Genomic DNA, 17,919 nt, shown 5'->3' on the forward strand with positions numbered 1-17,919 from the left:
CACCAGATTTATCCCAATTTTTCTTGAACAAACTCTTCCTTTTTTATGACCTGTGATGCTTGGGTGTTGGAAGAAGAGCAAAAGATAATCGGCATATAAGAAGGCCTAGTCCTCCTTCCCGAATACCCAGCGGAAGCTCACAATTTCTTCAACATGCCAAAGCCACTCTGCTGAAGACTGTCCATCACAAAAAACTAATGCGGAGCGGTAGCTGCTTTTGTGTATCCTTCTATTTTAATAGTAGTCAGAGTCCCATTGGTTTGCATTCTTATCGTGATGTCAGTGTATCCAATATCAGTGTCAGTGTATACAGCGCCAGGACACCACGTAACGAGGTAACAGTGCGCTTTACAAGTATACATACATTACATAACAATACATTTTTACCCGAAATTCATCTTATGTATTAGGGAGATGAGGTAGCCCCAGGTTAATCAAGTTTTTTTCAAAATCCACCAGACCGTGTCAATGGTTTCTCAAGCCTATGGGACAGTGCAAACGTGTGATTTGCTGTTTAACCGCTACCGCGCTAGCGGGTTTTCCCGCTGTGCGCTGAAATTTAAAAATCGCGCGGTTTGTGACAAAGCCAGCTCGTCATCCGCGTAGCGCAGGTAACGCCCATGACGAGCTGGCTTTGTCATCCGCGTCGAAGGGGTTAAATGTTTTGCCTGGTGGATCTGTGTGTCTGAAGCCACTTTCCATTTTAGTTGCTTATAAATTCCTTTCAACAGACAGCCTGGATTTTAGCTAGGGTTTTGGGCTCTGTCATTATAAGCGAGATTGGTCTGTACGGAGTATGTTCAGAAGCTGGACAGTTGTGTTAAGCAGCACAGTGATGGCGGCCTCGCACGTTTCTGGGACGGGTGCCCCTTTCTTTATCTGATTTGAAAACTTATGTAGTGGCTCGACCAATAGAGAGGTGTAGACTCCAAGGAAAACTTTCCAGTAAAACATGTGAGCCAGTTTTTGTTGTTGAATTTTTTTGACTAGCTAATTGCCTCTGATACCGGTTTAGTCGTAATAGCAATATCAAGTGTAGTGTGATATTTGCCATTTAAGCATGCCTTTGGTAGGGTGTCCGTAAACGGTCAGCTCCTCGGACTGTATTGGGTCATGGGACCATAACGTTTTTGGGGAAACTGAGCAAATGGTTGTACTATATCATGCGGATAATTGATTAATTTGCTATTCTTATTTTTGTTTCCCTCCTACCAACCAACTCTCCCCCCTCCTCCACTCCTCAAAAAACTTTGTCACTTAACTCCGCAGCTAAGCCAGTGTAGCATCTTTCCTGTTTTGTTGCTGTGCTCCTCAGTTCTGTGAGGCTTCCTGTTCCAGTTGTGCAACGCTTTGTTGTGGAGTTTTATTTTTTCGTAAGTTTTAAATTATTATTGGAGAACATCTGTTGCTTCCACTTTGGCTTATTATTCAAATTCTATTGGTGCTTCACCCTGCCTGTCGATTGTTTGACTTTTTTTTATTTATAATAGAATGTAAATATCCTTCCCCTCTTAACATAGGTTTAAGGACCTCCTGGTATCCCATACTCCCATTCCCATTATGATATCTGTGGGAGTGTTACGGTTTTTTTAATGTTGAACTTTCAATATTGAGCACAAATTAATAATTTTTAAATTGTGTAGGATCGTAACTGATGAGCTAATAATGCTGCACTTGAAACTAATCAAAATAATATGTTAAAGTGTGATCAATAACTTAGACTAATTCTGCCACATTTTTGTGAAGACACCACTTTATTAAAATGGACGCCTTTTCTGGTGTATTGCTCATTCTGCTCCTGCTCACTCTCCCTCAAAATCAGTGTCCCTCTGAGTTTTCACTCCACACAATTTCGCGTAAAATCGAGTAATGTGATGTAACTATCTTTAGAGGGCATGCATTGTGAAAAAAACATATATGTTCTTGATGTAACGTTTCGAAGTTACACTTCCGCTGAAGTTCTGATTGTCATCTTGCTAGCACAGTAGCGTATTGGTCTTAGAGAATGCTTCATTTATTTTTGCATCTCCGATTTCTTTTGCTGTGGACAGTAACAGAAGGTTCTTGATTATTTTTAGTATTGGGTTGGTGTTATACATTTAATTGTGGTGATCCAATTTCTGATTTGTCCAAAATGTGCTGTTGATGATCACACGATGCAGAGTTTGCAGTTTTTCTCATTGTTTATGCATACATTGCATATAAACCCCCCTGGCCTTATGTGAATGGGACTGACTTTTATTTTTACATATGAAACTCTGTGTGATCAATACTTTAATTTTCATCACAAACTCTGTCCGATTATTATGTTTACTTGTTAGTGTTCTTTGTGGACCTGACAATTATCGAATACTTCTGATTTTGTATCTATCTGTGCCTTCATGGCTAACTACATTTATTTTTTCATAATGCCTATTTTGATTTGTAATATCCTTTCAACTTTAATGGATCTAGAACTTCGTTTTCGAGTGGTACCAGTACATTTTGATTTACCCTGCTAATTTGGTTGTGATGTTGAATAGGGTGATGTGTCTTAATAAAAGATCGCGGATGCTGGAGACTAATCGCCAGAAGTAAATTCTGGGGTGAATAAAATATTGGGGTTTATTTATTCATTGCAGTTCATGCTCCCACAGAAGTACGGTCTAATATGCTGCATGGGATGTATGTTAGTCATTGGCACAACCCATATCTATTGCTGCCATGAAAAGTCTGTGCAAGAGAAAAATGCGCAGCACAAAAGAAGGTATATTGCCTTCGGTTATGTTGAATATTACACCAGACATCATACAAGATGTGCTGTGCTGAAAAAGCCTCTAAAGGGCTGCAAGTTACTTACTGTTGTAAGGGAAGGCCATGTGTATCAGGCAACCTATACATCAGTCTCTTGAAATCCCTTCCCATGATGAACAAACTGGGAGGAGCCCGGCTTGAACCTAGCAGGTTTTAGAATGTTGACGCGGTGGTTGGAGGTGCATATAAAAGCAATAGTATTATGGTAGATACAGCTAATGTGGCCAATATTGTAACTTATTGGCTCTATTGATCCGACCATGTGCTTTTGATTTGTAGGTGGAAGTGCCTCTTAAATAGTACCCTTCACAAATCTGCATTCTTTGATATCTGCCGCAGGCCAAAAAGTTGCATTTGGTCCTCCATCAGATATATCTCTTGGAACATCAGGACCTTTGAGCTGTAATACCCCAGCATTTTTCTAACTGATTCACATTTAATTTTACCTAAGGCAATTAACATTCAACGAGAGGCACCTGAAACTGGTAGATTGTAAGACTTTGCCTCATCAGTCATGGCGGTTAATTGGGCAATTGTTAAGGGTGCTGTAGGTGTGACTTTGGAAAAGATTCAGTTAAAAAGTTGGTGTAAATAACTTTAAACCTGCAACTTCTCATCCTTCCCCCATACTTCCAGAATGGAAGAACCTGTGAAATATCTTGGGTGATCAACTCATCTTCTGGTCCCATCCTTTTCCTGTGAAAATGAACACTCATCCGAAGGTTCTGAATCAGATGATGTAGCTAATTCTGTGTGTATCAGGTGCATTATGGGCACAATTTTATCTCTGTCTCTTGCTATGTGAGGCTTGTCCTTTTGCAAGTCCTCCTGGAGTTAGCCTTTTCCTTTCTGGGTGATTCCCTCTGTATGGGTTGTGCAACACTTCTGAGATCTCTGTGCTCTTCTAGCTACTCCCATGCTGCCTTAAGAGTAAAATGACTTTGTTTCACAGGTTATAGGAACATGTATTTAATGTACATTGCCCAGAGCTCGCTTTTGACTCCTTCAGAAATGTATTTTATTATTTTTGTTTTTACGAGTGTGGTCTGGAAACCCTTTTATGGTTTGGGATCATAGCAACTTTTGCATATTGTTGTACAATGTTTGAAGAACTGTGTTTTGGTAATCTGGCTGAAGTCCCTCCATTCTTGAAGATCCCAGGAAATAGATTGCTTTGTCTCGTGCTGCCGCTGACATCTTCTATTCTTTCACCCAGGGTTTCAGATAACGTGGTGAGGTCAGATACCATTGTTTACAGTGATTTTACTGAGTCTAACGATTCTTCCCTCATCTTTGCTCACGTTAACTGCGAGTTTCAAGTTTTGGCATAGTAATGCCAAGTCAAGCCCAACATCGATAGTATTGTATTCCAGGAGTACAGGATTCCTGCATGGCTGAGAGTATATCTGTGGAGCCTGTTAAAGGGGCTTGTGCTGTAGCTACATTTTGGGAGCCAGGCGAAAATGACCCAGGCCGGGGTCACCTGTAGAGTGGCCTTGTGTACATTTTCCAATTGTCCCCTGATTGTGAATGTGGTTCAGTTTGTCTTTTGCAATGGTGCCTCTAAGGCAGGGCAACAGTTCTTCTGTCTCTATACAGCATTTGGCAGCCTTTTTTTAATCTCTTCTTCCCCCTTGTTGTCTTCTTGTAGGGACACACCCTGTTTGAATTTACAAAAGGGGATGGGGGCGCCTTTCCGTGAAAGGTCAAGTAATGACCATGTGTGCCAGTTGTGCCTCCTCTTGGCAATCCTATCCTGCACACATTTATTTCCCGACCATTTGTGCAGTTGAAAATGTCACAATTAAGTATGTGGTTTACTTCTGCTTACTGGAGATTTGCACCCTGTCCCCAAAGAAGCCACCAGGCAGGCTGTCTCGACAATGGTCTATCCCAAGGTGGGTTATGACCCTTTAGTGTTCTGTGAGTACCATGTGGTGGTGTCACTCTCGCCTGTATCAGAATTGCCCCATCCATAAGGGATGGGGAATTTTCAACAACCATTCCAGTACTAGTTGTGCTGTCTGAGGCAGAACCTGGTGTCTTCTCTTTGGCAATGGAGGTCCTGCAAAATGCATCCTGACCTATTGCAGTGGGCCTCTGGAGATTGATCAGGTGTCCTGCGATTCATCTTAGGGAGGGATGAATATTATTATTAGTGAATTGAGCGGGTGATTACCCAGAGATGTCCTGCCGCCAAAGAAAGTAGGATAAGAGTCAGTTATGCGTGGGGAAGAGAAGATGGACCTACAACCACCACCCAGCGATACGGATCTCCCTAACCTCAGACCTGTGTGCATCTGACATCCTGCCTTGTTAGCCATGTGACTTCACTGCTTCAAGCTGTCTAGCATAGTCTTCCCTGCATCCAGATTAGATTTACGGGTACTGTCTGGTTTCTCCAAGAAGCACTGTCAGGCACCGTAAGGTTTGATCATGATTAAGGCAAGATTGCATAGGGTGTTCACTTACAATACATCTGTCAAGCCATGCTCTCTTGCTTGCTGTGTTTCCTAACATACTTGAGCTAAGGAAACTCTGGTTGGGACAAACCTTCTTCTGTTGGTGGAACCTGCATAGATTTACTTTCAGAAGATGACATCACCAAGTAGACTTGTATTTAGCTGTAGAGGCAGTTAAGCATGCCTTTTTGCTGCCTTCAGAATCAACTTAGCTCATCACTTTTCTTTTTAACTGAATAAATTGCATGTAGTGTATAAAGGTGTGTGCCAGCTTATCTAAAGTGTTCCCTTTGGCCTGGGAGAAATATGGGCGGGTGCCCTGTTTGCTTCCAATGCACTTAATGAGTTTAGTTATTTTGGCTTGTTGTATACCTTGCAGCAGAATGTGGCAAAGAAAATGCATCATATTGCGTTAATAGTTGAACCTTGTTGTGAAAGGTTGGGTCAAATTGTGACGCAATTACGTCCTTAGGAAGGCGTCCTGAAAATAACTGTTTCTCAGTTTATATGAATGTTCCATATTTTGGTGCCACACTTTCTTTTCCTTCCATTTAGACTTTAATTCACTACAAAGTCCTCATTTTTTCCAATGAAAATTTACCACCGCTTACCGTAAAACTGCTCTCTGAATTGGTGACATTCATGAGCACTATTACTGCCACAGATGTTCCCCGCTGAAGTAATTTAGACAAATAACTACGGCTTTGATCAAGCTACAGACAAAAGGCTGCCCCGTGGTACAGCTAGCATTGGGAAACAAGCATTGAAAATGCAATAGGTCTCGCAATAGAAGAGTTTGACATTTTTCGTTTTGCAAATGGATGAGTGGCGTTGCGTGGCTGAGTGGCGTTGCGTGGCTGAGTGGCGTTGCGTGGCTGAGTGGCGTTGCGTGGCTGAGTGGCGTTGCGTGGCTGAGTGGCGTTGCGTGGCTGAGTGGCGTTGCGTGGCTGAGTGGCGTTGCGTGGCTGAGTGGCGTTGCGTGGCTAAGTGGCGTTGCGTGGCTGAGTGGCGTTGCGTGGCTGAGTGGCGTTGCGTGGCTGAGTGGCGTTGCGTGGCTGAGTGGCGTTGCGTGGCTGAGTGGCGTTGCGTGGGTGAGTGGCGTTGCGTGGGTGAGTGGCGTTGCGTGGGTGAGTGGCGTTGCGTGGGTGAGTGGCGTTGCGTGGCAATGTTTTTAGAGTACAGGGGTTTTCTTGAAGGCTTCATATTTGAAACAATTTCTTTCAATAAATGTCCATCAAAATAAAATTCTAATGCTAAAAAATAAATAACTTTTTTTTAATTTTGAATGATCTTTCTCGTATGTTTACATGACAAGTGTTCCCCGATTTACGCGCAACATCTTTGTATGGCTCAGCTCTTGTTATGGTTCTTTTAACAAGCCAGACCCCATGCTGATACAATAAAAGCGGAAGATATATAAAACAAAGGTCCTTTGCCACAGAGTACCCTATTTAACCGCCTCAGCAAAAATTAGACCAAGGAAGATCGCATTAATATGGTCCGCTACTGTAACACTGAGCGCATGTGTTTATACACATCAGTTTGTTTTATATTACACATGACGATTCATAGAAAAATATAAAAAATAAATGCCTTATACTATCAATGGTTTTATATATTTTAATGATAAGCAGCTCTAATCGACATTAAGATATAGGTAAACAACATCACTTGTGCTTGCAAAAGCTACATATAATATACAACTGTTTGTAATACACGCCCGATGTGTATACTAGCAAATGAAGGTAACCTAAAATTCAAGTGTGATTTTAATGTAGACAGCAGACTAAACAGAGGCCATACAAAGTGTTTGAAGTACGCACTCGCTTTGCATGTAAGTAGAAGGAGATGGCAGAAAAACAAATAGTGTGAATTGAATGGCGCCAGCAAACTAAAGAGAGACTAGACAGCCTGTTTGTGACGGGCGCTTGCTTCGCATGTAAGTCGAGGGAGATAACAGTGGAAGGAAAGATATAATGTAACAGAACACACAAAAGAGAGGACAAATAAAAAGTGTTTATAATGCGCACGCGGTTTGCACCTAAGAAAACGAAGAAATCAGCAAAATAAATAGTGTGAACTGAATATTTCACCCCCGTGATCGATGTGCTAGCGGGGGCTTGTGGTGGAGAGTGGGGAGAGAAGCTGAAGTTTCAGTAAGCGGGGTTGGGTTCAAATTTGGATGAGTGAGGGACGTGGGGAGGATCGCATGGCTCGGGAGGAGGCTAAAGGGGGATGGGTGCAGGGGGATTGTGTTCCGGGCTGCGTGGTTCAATGGAAGTGAAGGAATGCGGGGGGGGGGGGTAATCGGCGGGGCGCAGGAAGAACTGGGGGGGTGCTCGCATGAGTTGGGTAGTCGCATGCAAAAGCCTTTCATCCTTCTGAGTCCGTTTCGGTTGGGGTACAGTTAAAAGAAAAACAAGTCGGATGGGGTGGGGGGTGGGGGAGAAGGAGAGTGAGCAGCTTGAGGCGCTATTGATGAGTTGTAAATGGTGGCGCCGTCGATAAGAAAGACTGTACTCGTGGCTGTGCCAAGTGGGCAAAAACTCATCAGACTGAACCTTCCACTTGTGCGGTACGAACAAAGCAAGAGGCAAACTGTTGGCAGACCGAGGGCCATCGACAAGAAGGTGCATCCCTGCCGTGTAAAGTAGCTGTAAAAAACACGCAGCATATGTCGGCCGGAGCTAAAAAGAAAAGAAAGGTCTAATATTGCAATGCTGGTCAGCGCATTTAGCGTCACGAAGCCTCGAGTAATGTGATAAAACTTATGTTGCACATAAATCAACATGATGTAAATACAAACAAGTGAAAGCGGGATGTAATTAGGGGGGAGGAGAAGTCTGGGCAGGCAGGATGACTCAGGGGAGGGGGCTGAGCGGGGCAGAGCGGCATGTGGGTGTGAAGAAGCCGGGCCTTTGAAGTGAAGCTAAGCTTCACTTCAAAGGTGTCGGAGGAATGCGGGCGGCTGTGCACGCGCTTTTAAGCTCAATGCACATGCGCATTGAGCTTAAAAGTCACGGGCACTGCAAGGAATCGCCACGATTCCTTGCTTCTTAGTTAAAGCTTGTATAAGCCGCAATAGGCTCGCAAGCTCGATGCGCATGCGCATCGACAGGCGAGACCTAAAAAGCAAAGCTGTAGTCTGCTATCTAGACACATATTTGCCAAGCTCACAGACCTGTATATAAAACCACTTCAGCAGCTGAGCCGTCTTATTTTTATCTCTGTGGGGAAAGCATCTTAGTAGAGAAAAATAAACCTGCAAATGGACCATATAAGATTATTCTTAGGCTTTATCAGCACCATTGTGACACCTATATCTCACATTTGAATATTTTGATACAGAATTTCTGAAACTTGCCCATTAATTTAGATTTCCACCTAAAAACATTAATTCCCCTCGGCAGTCCTTACAAATGCATTGACCTTATTTAAGTCTTCAGTCCATCAGCCTACCTATGTGAAAGATGCTATTACTGGAAGGAAGACCACTTAAATGGCAGCATCATCAATCTACAGCATGTTTTACTGCAACAAAGATTCTTCACATGGACCCTTCATAGTATAAAGATCAATTTAACGTGCTCCATATTTGATAAACTTCTCAGAGTTGGCAGCGATTACATTACGTACCCCATCATCTCTCAGAATTGCCTCTGCGCCATCAGGGTGGATTTTGACAAAGGTCAATTTCTTATACTGTTACTAACACATCTAAAATGTCTCCTGTTTGAAGCAAGGATCCACTTGAAGATAACCTGCATGACACACAAAGCCATTCACCATAACACTTCAGTCTACTTGACCAATAAACTGAACCCGGCTAGGGGTAGTCGTTCCATAAAAAGCGCAAACTCCCTTTTGTTGAAACCACAGAAGCTCAACAAAACAAGCATTTGCAATGCAATAGGTTTCGCAATTGCGAGATTTTGAGCTATTGGTATTGTAAATGACAATGTCTTATTTTTGCTTTTTTTTAAAAAAACATAAATAAAACGCATTATCATTTACAATGCCAATACCATTAGCAAGAGTTTAAGCTATTGGCATTGTAAATGACAATTACTTTTATCAATCTGTTTTGATAATTAACACATAAATAAAAGGCATCATCATTTACAATGCCAATAGCTCAAAGTCTTAATTTCTTCAATCTGTCAAACACAGAACAACCTCGACCCTTACTGTATCTGCCCCGCTCAGGCCCCGGCTAACATGGCCCTGTCAGATGCAGTGTACATTCTACTTGTGTATCACTGTATGTGTGTGTTAGTGTGAGGACGTTTGGGTATATCTGTGTGTAGTAGATGGTAGGTGTATGTATTAGTGTGTGTCTGGGTACGTGTTTGTGTATTTGTGGGGGTGTGCTTTTGTATATATGAGCGTATTTGTTTTTGTGTATGTCTGAGAGTGTGTGCCGGTGTATGTGTGTAGAATTTCTGTGTAAGCTTAATTGTGTACTAGTGTGTGTTTGTGAATGTAACTGGTGATAGGTTGTGTACGAGGAGAATTTTTTTCATCCATCCATCCATGTGTCTGAATAACCTGTATTGGAAAGGACTGTGCAAATGACGTGCTGCGGTGTGAAGGGTGGTGAGTGTTGCCCGCCCCCACTGGCAAGGATGGGGAGCGCGGAGCAGCACCATGCTAGGATGGAGTGTACCCCGGCAGTCGGGGCAGTGAGTGCATAAGCTGTTCCTGTGCTGCCCGAAGTTATCCACCGTGGCATTTGTTGAGTTAGAACCGGCCTGTGGTTCCCAAACTGTGTGCTTGCTTTGTGGCGTCCCTGGCTAGTTTCAACGGCGCACCAGCATTACGTGGCACACAGATTGGGAACCACTGTCCTAAATGAAAGTTGCTGCCACTTCGGTAGTAATAATGTGCAGTGGAATTGTAAGCACACTGCGTAGACTGCAGGAGACACGAGAGATACCAGTGCGTGGAGGGGATACATGTGCACAGTTAATCGGAGCATAGGGGCCCCTTAATACTTATTACACAATGTCCCAGCTCAATAGAAAGCTTGCAAGAAGTGTTGCGCTATACAACATACATCAATTTAGCTGTAGAATAACACTGTACAGACAGTCCTACCGCACTCTTCATCGCAAGTAGACGGCACTAATCCTTATGTCTTAATTGGCCGTTCCCCCTCTCGCCGCAGATGCGATGCAAGGCAACAGTCTGGGAAATATAAATACGTATTATTAATGTACCCCTTTAGAAGCAAATGTACGGAGAGTTCCATCCGCTCTCCTGGGCCTGCAACAATGCACATCCTGGGCGAGGTGCTGGGTCTCCTCCCCCAGGATGGGCAGGGGAAGCTTCGAAGGCATGCCGCCTTTGTGAGCTTCTCCAGGCCACTTGCTCCACTCAGCAACTGGTCCCCACTGGTTCTGACCTCCACTCTGGCGGGAAGACAGGCGGGAAACCCTAAGTGAGGAAAGGGGGTGTGCCAGCCTCTGCCAACCCCACCCCACCCCTCAGGTGAGGGGGTGGGGGAGGTGAAGCACAACTCCGGGCTCCGGCCAGCTTGAGGATGGGGAGCCCTGCCCAATCAGAGATAGGTTCCTGCCCCCTCCCACAGGAGAGGAGCACGATAGGGGGTGTGCTCACCCCAGGACAGGGACCTATTGGTTCCTGCCCTTACCCTACCTGTAACGCCCCTACTTTTAGTATTTAGGGGCATCCTGAACCTTCCTTCCTCAGATCCCGATTTGAAACAAGCAAGATCATCAAGAAACAAGAAAACCTGCCGTGCAGCTGCTAACAGGAGGACGACACCAACTGACTTGGCCCCAGCCCTACCGGCCTGTTGATCCTTGAACCTGCTCCTGCGAAACTCTGGCGCATTCAGTGGTCAGCAACCTCAAGAACCCCGGAGGACCTGACTGCCTTGACTCTACCAAGACTGGGACTCCCACGAGCAATGGCTCTGGTCCAAAAAGTAACACTACTGGTGCCAGCCAGGAACCGCGAATGCAGCACACTCTACACCCGCCTAGCCCGGCCTGTGCCTGAGTGGACAAAGACCCTGAGGACATCCCCCCGGCGACTGTGACCTGCAATCCAGTGCCCGAGGACCCTCCTCGACGACCCAGACGACGCCTGCAGCCTCACAACAAGGGACCCCTCCAACCGGGACCAGCAGAGGTAAGATTTCCCGACGCCAAAAGACACCCCGGTGCCCCACGGCCCCCTGTGCCCAACACCTGGGTGCCTACCTATCCTCCAAGATCCCAACTTTGTTCAACTTTCAAGTCTCCAGTTGAATAACATTGAGCACCCGACCGCTCTAAAGCACCCTGCACCCAGCTGCCCAAGTGCCCCTGGGAGTGCAACCTTTGTCCTAATCTACTTCCCCATTTGAGCTTAGCAAGTGACCAGGAGCCCAGCTCCCACAGCCGCGTGGCCTGCTTGCCAGCCGCCACCAACCAAAGGCCCCCTGCCGCCCATAGGCTAACATTGGCCTAACTACCTCTGCCCCCGGCTGCCCCTGTGCGTGTACCAACTGTACCTACCTGACCCTGGGAGACCCCTGAGTCTATGCTCAGAACCTTAACTCTGCCAGTCGAGTACTTACCCAAAAGCGTATACCTCACTTTTCTTCCATAGGGTAACATTGACTGGTTTCACTTGGAAATTTGAAACTTTAAATATCAATCTAAAATCAGCCGTACAACGAATTCTGCTCACCTGTTATCAGGAGAGATCCCAGTGCTGGATCTTGGAGCCCAGCACTGACCCTGAAAAGTTATTCTAACCGTACTTACCAGTAACTTGAATTTCCTTCCATAGGATAACATTGCCTGCTTCTTACTGAAAACGTTTCTAAGTGTTGATTTTTGGAACTTACAAATATTGGTTAAAAATCGCCTGTATGACATAAACAAATTCTTTCAATTGTTTACAGGAGGTGCACCAGTGCTGGATCCAGGATCGAACACGGAGTAAGAAAAAGTAACAATAACACTACTTACCTGCTAAGTGAATTTCCTCACATAGAATAACATTGGTGATTCTATGTGAAAAAGTTTCCAAGTGTCAACTTTCAAAATACAATAATATTCCCTAAAAATCACTACTGTAACCAAAACGCTTTTACCCAACTGTTTATAGGAGATGTCTCATTACTGAATCTAGGATCCAGTCCTGTGGTTAGAAAAGTAACCCATAAAGTAATTGCATTTAACTAGAAATTCTCATTGAGCTCAATGTTGCATTGTTTGAAATTGTGTTGCCCCTTGCAACAACTGTAACTACTGTACTTAAAAAGTCTATTGCCTATTTGAAAAGTGTTTAACTAAAGTAACTCATTCTGAGAAAGTATATTTTGATACCATTTTGGTTCTAAAAATAAAACTATATATTTTGATACAAACAATTGGCCTAGAGTTCAGTTCTTGAGTGTGTGAGACCATTGCTGACTGAGTGTGTACAACAAATGCTTTGCACTGTCCTCTGATACTGCCTTACTGCTCGACCAAGCTACCACTTTAGAGAGTAAGGTTATATCTAACTTTAGCCTCTGCCAAATGTCTGGGGACTGTGGACTCTGTACCTTACGTCCAGTATATACAGAGCCACTTTCTTACACCTCCGCAAAGTGATTTGTTCAGAGGTTTCTACATATCTGTAGTAACCATCGGTGTCTAGCCTTTTTGTATGTCGGGCAAAAAAATAGTACATGTTCTGTCTCCGAAATGTTATTGCAGACTGGACAACCCTGAGTCAGAGTGCCCCCCTAGTTGTTTATAAAGGCACAAAGCGGAAGTACTCTGTGCCTAAATTGTAGATAAAGCTTTATAGCTAGGGGAGGCTGGATGACATCAAGAGCAGGTTCCAGCCTATATTGCTCTTTAACCTCTAGGAAGGTTGCAGTCAATATGCCAGTCGCGGGGTTCCTCTTTCTCTGATTGTTTAAATTCCCTAAAGATCCGCAGGGTCTTTCTGGATATTGACATGCAGCTTCCTTCAGCGTTAACCCATAGGTCACCCATGCCCATAGCTTTTAAAGAGTTTTTGATATACGCCAGCCATGGGATTTTACTAGCTCCCTGTAAATCTAACACATTCTTCGGCTCTTCTCTAAAAGCTACTAATTCTGGGGTACTCCAAAGACGTCGCCAATGTAGGAAGGGTCTGAAGGCAACTTCCTCTGCAATTGGGCCGACCCTGAGAACCATTTGAAGTGGCGTAAGTGTGGTACTTGTGGGGAGACCTAAGAGTTGCCTGGCATAGTAATTCTCATTCTTTCATAGGGGATCGGATGGCCGATGGCCCCAAATTTCTGCCCGTACAAGGCCCCCCCCACCCGTTCCTGTACAAACTTTAGGCTAGCCTTCTTTATTTGTGCACTCCATTTTCTCAGTAAGTGTTAATCCTAAATATTCAAAGATGGTCACTTTCTCTAGTGGTTTCCCGTCTCTATGAACCTCTACTCTTGCAGAATGAATGAAAGCTATCTAGGGCCCTCTGTATTCCCATAGGGGGACTTAGATAGTAAGAGGGTGTCATCTGTGAACATCAAGGTGGGAACCTTGAGGTTCGCCAACGTAGGAGCATCCATGTCCCTCCCAGAGATCTGGGTCTCCACTAGGCCGTTAATAAATGAGCAGAAAAGGGTCAGGGCCAACACGCACCCTTGTCGTACCCCTCTATCTATGGAAATAGGGTCAGTGAGCTTGCCATTTTTTCCGTACCTGATTTGGGCATAATTACATTCATGGAGCCGTTTCATCTGATGGTAGTAAAATGGACCACAGTTTGTCCCTGTGGACCAGGTCAGATGCCGATTATAGGTCCACAAAGATCAAATCATTTTTATTAAATGCAGCCCATTCTCCTTGAAGGAAAACTGGATGCATTAAAAAAAAATACATTTAAAAGTAAGTTTCACAATTTGTTTTTCTTAGGAGTAGGCAAGCAGTGGTCCCAAGGAGCACTACTTACTCCTAATAAAATGTTTCGTCAACATCCACAAATGAGAACTGGTATCTCATGCACCCTTCCTGTTTGGCAGTGGGGTACCACTACCATTGTGTAGTCTGTGAAAAATCTAGTTTTAAGGTTTTTTTTTTTTCATTTGAGCACAAAGCAGCATGATTTCCTATTTGTATTAATGTTTTTTTAACAGGAAAATACAGAAAGTTGGTCAACTTTTGGAAGTTTTTATGCGCTTTTAAACACACTAGATACATATCCGTATAGATTGACACCTTGGTTAGTTAAAGAGGTAAGAGTTTAAAGAAATTCAGGTGTGCATATGCATTTGTATTAAATACTTACATTTTGTATTGACAAATTGTATAATTGTGCTCTTACATGGCTGAAACACAATAGTCTCTTTAATTAGATAAAGAAATGTACTTCAGGTAAAAAAAAATTGTTTCAACAAAATATAAATACAGAGGTGTTTGCCTTAAATCATGTCGGGTTGTAAGGTCCTCCATTGTTTGATGTCCAAGTTTAGATTCACGCAATTCTGACATTAATTAACTTTTTAGGAAACAAACCCTGAATCTAGAGGGGACTTCAGAATGGTCAGTATTGCCTAATAGTACTTGTTTGGGGAAGAGACAGTCTGGGTAATTTAAATAGTTCCATGGTCCTGGTAGAGTTTTATATATTTATTTTAAAGCTTTCATTTCCTTTCACCAAGTCTTTCATTTATTACAAAGTCCTTACGTTTTCAATTGAAAATATTCCAAGGCATGCTACAAAAGTGCTCACTCAAATGGAAATGGTGATATTATCAAACTCTGTTTCTGAGACAGAAGAACGTCACAGAAGTAATTCAAACAAGAATTAAATTAAGACTTTGGCCTAGCTACAACCCTATTAAAGTATAAAGGGCATTACATCCAAAAAGGCTTGCACATTGATACAGCTAAGAGTAACAAAAGCATACACACAGTAGAAAATTTGGATTTTTTGTCTATGCAATTTACTATGATTAATCTGTGTCCCTTGTTTGGCTCTATGTTGAACATTTTATGCACCATTATCTTACAGGTACCCGTGTTGAGGCCTATGGATCTAATGGTTGAAGCGAGCCCACGAAGAATATTTGCTAATGCTCACACGTATCACATCAACTCTATATCTGTCAATAGCGACTATGAAACATATCTGTCTGCAGATGACTTGCGGATTAATCTGTGGCATTTAGAGATTACCGATAGAAGTTTTAGTATCCTTTTCAGTGAAATAACCAAGAATTTTAAATCACCAGCATGTATATATCACTCTGTAAAATGATTTTCTTTGTTTCTGTTCAATGTCAGTATTTCAGTGCTTTTCTGGAATTACATAGGCCTACTGAATAATCACAACAAAGTCTCCCACTTGCAAAGTAGTGTATGAGTAGTGAAACTGATGAGTTAAAATGTTCAAATTGTGCATACCCTATGCAATTGGCATAGTCTAAAGATAAAGGAAATTCAGCTCATGCACATTTATCAAACTATACGTCAGTTTGGTCTAGGGTTTGTGCCACTTGGGCAAAATGTTGTGTGTAACTGATAGAGGAACAAACATTTTTTATACATGGGTTTGGTCATATTTTGATTCTATATTCGAAGAGTTTGCCATGGTTAAAATCTAGATGTACTAATACGTCTAGAACCAATTGTTAAAGAAATAGCTATCCACATTGGATGGATTATTAGTACAATCACATGCAAACAAAGAGTACAATTTTATAGTTTTTTCTTTGCATTTTAATGAGCTATGATGCAAACTTTCTCATTGCAGGTGACCTAATGACCGTTTTTAACTGCTGTTTCTCCTCATTGCAATTTACAATTGATTGTCTTGAATTCCTGTATCCTCACTTATTTATAGAAAAAAGGTTCGGTGGCATCTATGGCTGTAGATACACATGCTCTGCATACTCCTGCCATGTAGTGTTGTATTTTAACAAGTAGTTTTTCTTCTAAGAAGATTTTTGAGCCACAAGATCGAGTGACTCATTCTCGGTGATACTTCGCAACGGCATTGACTACTTTATCGGTTTATTTTCTCTCCGCTGTCTGTTTCGGACATGTGAGTAGCCTTCGTGTTTAACTCCATTCAGTGTGTATCTTCGGTACTATTCTCTCTTAGATGGTATAGTTTGTCTCAATAGTGCTTTTCATCTCTGTGCCGCTAGAAAACTTCTGTTCACGCACCGACCCGTCCTTCGGGGCACTGCCCATCTCGTGCCTTCCCTCTCACTTGCACAGTCGGAGCTGAACATTAGTTCCTGATGGAACAAACACCTTTTCGATTTTGACCGCAATGCCATTCCAAATATCGACATTAAGTGTGCAACTTTTGCCTCTCACCCGATCGCCATGAGGCAGACTATGACGCCTGCAAGTCTTTCCGTTCGAAAAGACTCTCCAGGATGAAAGGACTTGTTGGTTGGAGATGTCTTGTCGAAGTGAAGTCGACACATGATATTTTCGTGGCCGAGCACGCCCTAAGAACATGCTGCTGAGGTAGAACAAGGGGCTTCTCTGTTAAAAAAAATTCCGACGTGGAGGCGCAGTTAGAGTACACCCTGCCTCCCAGGCAGCACGTGAGTACTATTACCCCAGACCCTGCTCCAAAACCCAAGCAGCCTTTAACATTTTCACACTTCCCAATACTAGAAGTCGCGGTACTGCCATTTGGGCATTGTCAGATCCGAAAAGACACTATGGATGCCCAACCATGTGGGACCTGAACTGAAAATTTCCACTAAAGTTAGGTCCTTGTCCCTCTGATCAAGCGCATGCTTTTGTCTCCACCCAATCTTCGGAACAAACTTGCCCTCTGACCACATCTACCTTGGTGCTGAGCAAAAAACACTCCGTTCCTAAAGCCTCTATTTCAACATCGCCCGAGACAAAAACCTGAAAGAATTCCTCATTACCCTTGTCTCCGGTCTAGCCTATCCTTGAAACAATGGTTGTTAGACAGTGAAAAATCCAGATTCAAGAATGCACTGAGCGAATAATGGCCTCTCCTCCACCAAAGAGACAATTAACTTTTGAGGATGCATTGAACGCTCCTGTTCCTCTCAAATACAGGTCAAAGGACCAGGCTACCAGCCCTACTCATTCTCCTCCTCCACCGGCTTTCTCATCACCTCCACTGTTCCCGCCTTCTCCTACATCTCCACATCACCACCCTTTTGATGTTACACCTGCAGGGTCATCTAGGTCAAACAATGGGGGAATGGAAGAGCTGTTAGGGGACCCGGACCCGTGGGACACAAGATACAGATTCTATAACACCCAATGATCCAGATCTTTATTCATCCCGCCCCTCCCCCCGTGAAGATGCTAGTGCTTACTAACAAGTCATTGCTAGAACAGCGACTTCCCATGAGGTTCAGCTGCACAAGGAGTCTGATAGCCTCTCACCCACTCACAAAGATGCTACGCTGATGACACCTTAAAAGAGCATATCTGAAAGAAACAGGTTAGTATTAGATTCCTTACCTTAGAATATCCCCAGGCGTCAGTCTGGATCCGGAAACTTTTGCGTAGCAGTACCCCTGCGCGTCGGTAGGCGTCGTCTGCAGGCGTCCCCTGCGGCTCCGCGTCGTCGGCGTCGTGCGCCGTGATGACGTCGCTGGAGTATATAGACGCCGCCTCCGCGCGCTGACGTCAGTTCTTCTTTTTTCCGCGCC

General features: G+C 43.6%; 1 protein-coding gene across 1 annotated transcript in view; it reads left to right on the forward strand.

Annotated features, from left to right (window-relative positions):
* PPP2R2A (protein phosphatase 2 regulatory subunit Balpha) overlaps positions 1-17,919 on the forward strand; it is a 511,441-nt gene that overhangs the window by 284,341 nt on the left and 209,181 nt on the right. The window contains exon 6 of the mRNA XM_078666610.1: positions 15,273-15,450. Within this exon, the coding sequence (XP_078522736.1) occupies positions 15,273-15,450 (178 nt within the window). The remainder of the gene's footprint in view (positions 1-15,272; positions 15,451-17,919) is intronic.

The sequence above is a fragment of the Lissotriton helveticus genome, chromosome 11 (genome assembly GCF_964261635.1).
Source record: "Lissotriton helveticus chromosome 11, aLisHel1.1, whole genome shotgun sequence".
Taxonomy (NCBI): domain Eukaryota; kingdom Metazoa; phylum Chordata; class Amphibia; order Caudata; family Salamandridae; genus Lissotriton; species Lissotriton helveticus.